Raw genomic sequence first — 6161 nt, 5'->3', positions numbered from 1 at the left:
CAGCCATGGGAGCCGGGGACAGAGACCAGGAAGGACTGGAAGAAGAGGAAGAGGTTCATAACCTGCACTCTCTAGGTCTATCCTGAGCACTCAATGGGGCCCCGTAAGGCGGTGGGAGTAAATCCTCCTCTGACACCGAGGGGAGGACTTCAGGACCTGACGGGTTTTCGGTCTGGACTTTCTTCAGGGGAAGCAAAGTGGCTGACCCCTTGGGCCCTGATGGAGGGGGCAGCAGTAAGGGATGCAGCCAGTCAAGGGGGCAGTGACCAGATATCGCCAACCTAGGATGTAGGGGATCTGGTCAAGGTGCCCCGGTTCCCTGAAGATAACTCCTTCGATGCTGTAGATGAGGGACAGGTTAAAGGACCCTTCAGGCGGCCATTCAACTTCAAAGGAGGGCCATTCGATGGTGCAGAGGGTCTGGAGGCCGGTCAGCTTGACACAGAGTCCAGACATGTCTGAAGCCGCTCTTGTTTGTAATCCTGAAAATGACTAAGAGCTAGATCAATGGGAGTGGAAGATGATGAGACTTTCTGGCCCATCGTGGGATAAGCTTCAAGAAAAAAGAATATAAGGAGAGGAATGAGAATGAGAAGTAGGATGGAAAGTTGATAGATAAGACAGAGCTCCAAGCAGAAGGAGAGGACAGTATGAGATGGCGGGTCCCTAAAGGGAGAAATGAAAATCTCACAGTATGCAGAGTCAGCTGAGAAGGCTGCCCCTGTCCCTTTCTCAAAAAGATTTGGCCAGCCTGGATTCCACATCAGACTTGACCAGAATCTTGCGTCTGGCCTGCCCGGATTCCATGTCCAGCTGGGCCAAGACTCTGGGTCAGTCCTGCCTGGATTTCACATCAGGCTGGAGCACGACTCCTTATCAGAGGAGGAGTTGGGCGTCCCCCATTCTCCTCCAGCTCTGGGATCAATAGCGCATCTGCCTGATCTCCATTGAGCCCCAAGATGTCCAGACTACCAGAGAGAGAGAGAGAGACAGAGACAGACAGAGACAGAGAGAGAGAGAGAGACGAAAGCAGGCAGAACTTACCAAGGCCAGCTCTGGTAGCACTCCTGTGTGTCTGGGGTTTCTATTCTCAAATCCTGGAGTAGCCCTCAAAATGTTAGGGTTCGAGAATCAAAAATAATTCTCACAGATACCCAAAAAGATTATTTAAAAAGTTTATTTAAGAATTTAAAGGAAAAAAACAACAACCAAATGGCGGCTAGCCTGGCACAGACTACACAAGCCAAAGATGGAGTCTGGCCCCGAACAATAGCAGGCAGGGGCTTTTACTGGGCAACTTCACAGAAACCTGAGCGCGCCAAGCATCTTTAAAATAATTGGATGTCCCCATATCCTATGTATGGGGGAAGTCTTGATTGGTAGGGGCTGTATTCAGGGCATTGGGATGTGCTGACTGATATCTTTTAGGGCCAGAAGTTTTTGTTCCTATCTTATAAGGCTTTTACATGTCCAGGGCTTGTGTAATTTATAGCTTCCCAGGGGCAGGGGGGTAGCAACTGGAAAAATTTACAATATGCCTGAGCTTGTCTGGGCTTGTCTAAAGAAGCTAGCCAAAATGGCTCTTCAGGCACTGCACAATAACTTGAGCCAAATGAAAAAATAAAGTGTATTACACATAACTGAATGTAAAATACATCATTAATGCATTTTGTTTATAACTCCTCTGTGTTCCTATAGGACTTAAAAGGCCAGGCATGTTGGCACATGCCTTTAATCCCAGCACTCAGGAGGCACAGGCAAGCGGATCTCTGTGAGATTGAGGCCAGTCTGGTATACACAGCAGCAAGTATCAGGCCAGCTGGGGCTACAGCATGAGACCCTCTCTCAAAAAAAATTATTGTGATAATTTATTTATATTATGTGCATTCTTCTAAATATGTCTTGCATTTCATTTTAAGGAAGTTTAAAGTATATTCCTATGCACACACACAAGCCCGTGTACCCTCACACATGTGTCCCCACACATGAACACATACATGCATACAGACATACACAAAAGCTTTTTCGTTTCATTTACATATTAATTTGTGTATAGTCTACATTTACACAATATATGGTCTTCTTGTCCAAGAGTGGTTTATTACACAACTGAGGACCAGCTTCTCTTTGGATTAAATTATGATTTGTGGCATTGAAAGGATTATAAACCTTGAGCACAGAAAGTCCTAGGTCATTTCACCTTTTATTTGATGACCTCAATGTCTTTATCCTGGTCATGTGTGTAGCATGTGTAGTCAGAAGCAAGATGATTATCGTTGTACGTCCTGGATTCATCTCTGAGATGTTCATCTTCTCCATTAAAATTGCAACCACTGCCAAAAACATCACTAATCAACTGTGCAATGACTATTCTTAGTCCAGTCTTACTACTTATTTCTTGGTTGCGCTGGTACATAATTATAGAACATCCCAAAGGGGAAGCTCTGCCCCTGTAAAGAAACTGTAATTATTATCTAACAAGATGAAGATGTACAGAAATGTATTTCCCTTGAGAGTCACAGGTTGCCTTCCACCACGCCATCCATTCCAGTTTATGTCACTCTAAAGTTATGCTTCTTCAGCTGGTTTTCAATATGAAATATAAATATTTATGAAAGAGGTCCTGAAATGAATGTGAGAAGTAGGCTATGACTATAAAGCCTAATTTAAAAGTAATGGATATCAATGATAGGTAAGTTACAAAAGCTAAGGAAAACATTTAGAAAAATAATCTACTTTCTGGAAAAGTTAACAGCTATCACTAATGAGAGTTTACTGATTTTAAATATGAATCCCTAGGAAAAAAACTGTTGTAAGGAGAAAATAAAGTACATGGTTGTGATTCTGTACTGGAATGTCCTCTAGTGAAGATGAACAGGTAATTTGAATTTGTGTTTACATAGCTTTTATTTATTTCCAAGAGGCAGACTGCCTTGATTAATGGATACTTCTAAGGAAAATGACGGACTTGGTATCTCCTCTTCTGAGTATTGTGGATTGGTTTATTTTTGCGTTTGCTCTTGACCTTATCTTCATCTCTGTATCCTCTGTTTCAGGTAGTGTTCGAATACCGCGAGATTGATATTTATGTCACAGATTACCACATCCCGGAAACATTGCTGATCTTCACACTGTACGGCTGCTCTGCTATTCCCCTCACATACCTGATGAGCTTCCTGTTTTCTAGAAGCACCTCTGCATACATCAAACTTATCATGTTCAATTACATGTCTGGCATTTCCAGTATTGTGATCGACACTGCAATAAACAGCGGTAAGTATAAGGGCTTCACAAAATTTCCCCTTATCCAGTGATGGCAGCAAATGAGTGCAAAGTGATGGGAAAGATATGGACATTGGCAGACAATTAAGTTGGAGACTTTGGGAGAAAGTCTGTATTTGATGTAACTCAATAGCCTTACTTGAGTTTCTGTCTAGTGTTGTGCTTCACCTGGAGTCCTTGTATAAGGATGAGGAGACCTGGCCTGAGCTGCAGGTCCTTAGCAAGTCCCCACCCTCCTCTCTTCCAACAGCTTGAGACTTAAAGAATCTGTGGTAATTTCAGAGTTTCTGGTATTATGTTACAGTGCTTGATCCATTTGGAGTTGATTTTGGTGCAATGTGAGAGATGTGGATCCAGTTTTGTTCCTCTACATGTGGATAATCCAGTTTTCCTAGCTCCATTTATTGAAGATGCTGACGGTTTTTTCCCTCCAGTTTGTAGTTTTTTACATCTTTGTCAAAACAGAGGCTGCTGTTAGTAGCATGGGCATTCAAGCCCAATTTCAGAAAACTCAAGACTATTTGACCTGGATAGCTACTGAAAGAAAAATTTCCCTTAAGAATTTGTTGGTACTCAGACAAATCTATGTTTAAAAGTATAGCAATTATGTGAGCCCAAAAAATCTTGACTTGATAGTTTGTTTTAAATAATTTCAGTTGGCTATACTCCTAAGTGAGTGGCAAAAACATGCATAAATTCTCTGGCCTTTTGGTAGTCTCACTGTCAAATTTCATATGTAAGTTTGGGGGGCCTGGAGAGATAGCTCGGCTGTTAAGAACCTCTCTGTTTTTCCAGAGGCCCTGGGTTTGATTCCCAGCACCCACATGGCAGCTAACAACCTTCCACAACTCCAGTTTCAAGGGATCAAACACTCTCTTCTGGCCTCTACAAGGCAATACACACATGTAGTATACTTACAAACATGCAGGCAGAATACTCATACACATAAAATAAAAATAATAAAAATATTTCTTTAAAACTATGTTTTATGTTTACTTGTACTTATGTGTTCATGTGTGTGCCTGCTCATCTGTATGTGTACCACGTGCATGAGGGCCAGAAGATGGACATCTGATTCCCTGGAACTGGGGTTACAGGTGGTTGAGAGCTACCCAGTGTGGGTGCTGGGAAATTAACCTGGGTTCTCTGCAAGAGCAACAGGTGCTCTGAACTGCTGAACCATCTCTCTAATCCCAAAGAAGATACTGTAGTGTCAGAAGCAAGCCTGAATACACACCAAATTTGGAAAGGTTTAGAACAGAATATAATGTATATACTTTTATGTTTTAAAATATTTTATTTATTCTTTTTATTTTATGTATACGAGTGCTTTGCCTGCATGCATGTAAGTGGCACCATTATGTGCAGGCAATGCCCTGCAGATGCCAGAAGATGGTGTCAAATCCCCTGGAACTGGAGATATGGACAGTTGTTAGCCAACATGTGGGTGCTGGGACTCAAACCCAGGTCATCTGGAAGAACAGCAAGTGTGCTTAACTGCTGAGCCATCTCTCCAGCCCTCATGTATGTTTTTTTTCTTATTCATTACTATCATTTTAGTCTACAAATGAATATCACCTACTAATTATAGCCATTCTTTTTTTTTAGAAGAAGCATTTCATTACAACAGCATTGACATAGTTAACAGTTTCTAGAGCAAAGATACATCTCACTCAAAAGTGCCTAAAAAATTTTTAGGTTCGCTGTTGAATTAATATAGTTATACAATATTGAACTCAGTATAAGCCCTGTAAGACATAAAATTGAATGAGTTTTTAACCTTTAAAAAAGATCTCCATTTCATTATAGAATATATTGTTCCTTGCAGAAAGACTCATTGTTTTTGCTACTAACACTGAAATGTTGGCTCATGAATCGCTAATATGTATGTATCTGATTCTTACTAGTAATAATCGGTTGCACTTGGATCCTTGCTGCCTGTGCATGCCTATAAAGTCATTGGATAGATTTCAGTGGTAATGTTTACCACCTCCACTAATTAGCATTACATAAATTTCCATGCTTCCTCCTCAAATACAATACATTTTTAAAGATTTGTTGATTTGTGTGTGTGTGTGTGCATGCGTGTGTGCGTGTGTGCGTGTGTATCACACAGAACATCCCAAACTATCTTCTTCAACAATACACACACTTCCCAGATGGCACCCTCCCATAGCCTCCCTCCCCTCACTAGAGCCCTTATATACTCTGATATCCCTGCTACTGTCTGCTGTGTTGTCTGGACCCCCAGCCATTCCCCACTACTTGCCCTTCCAACATTTTTTTAATGCTTATGTATACATTTCTTTATTTTTTAGAAGAATTTCATTACAACAGCATTGACATATTCAATAACAATTTCCAGAGCTAAGATGCATCTCTTTCAAAATTGGCTGTAAATTTTTAGATTTACAGTTGAATTGTTGCAGTTATACAATATTGTACTCAATATAAACCCAATAAGACATAAAATTAAATTAAATGAGGTTTTAACCTTTAAAAAGATCTCCATTTCATTATTAAAATACATAGTTTCATACAGAAAAATTCATTTTTAATACGATTGACACTAAGATGCACATGCATTTCTAATCTCTATATATCTGATTATTATTAGTCATGGTTGGTTACTTTCTGAGCTCCTTGGGATCTGAGCATGGATATGAAGTAATCAGGTATATTTCAATGGTAATATTTTTCACATCTACTAATTATTAAGGAGAGAATTTTTATGCTTTGAAGAATTATTATTTTTTAATCATTTCTTTGTTTTACACCCACTTCCCAGATAGCACCCTTCCATAGCCTCCCTCCCCCCACTAGAGCCCTTATACTCTGATATCCCTGCTACTGTCCACTGTGTTGTTGCCCCCCCCACT

General features: G+C 40.7%; 1 protein-coding gene across 1 annotated transcript in view; it reads left to right on the top strand.

Annotated features, from left to right (window-relative positions):
• Positions 1-6161, top strand: part of LOC103742790 (ATP-binding cassette sub-family A member 3-like) — a 191249-nt gene that overhangs the window by 149874 nt on the left and 35214 nt on the right. The window contains 1 exon segment of the mRNA XM_008843893.1: positions 3061-3273. Coding sequence (XP_008842115.1) covers positions 3061-3273 — 213 coding nt within the window.

Source organism: Nannospalax galili, unplaced genomic scaffold, assembly GCF_000622305.1.
Source record: "Nannospalax galili isolate Female #2095 unplaced genomic scaffold, S.galili_v1.0 scaffold381, whole genome shotgun sequence".
In the NCBI taxonomy this organism is placed as follows: Eukaryota; Metazoa; Chordata; class Mammalia; order Rodentia; family Spalacidae; genus Nannospalax; species Nannospalax galili.
Note: the sequence above shows the minus strand (reverse complement) of the source record. Positions and strands in the feature narration are given on the sequence as shown.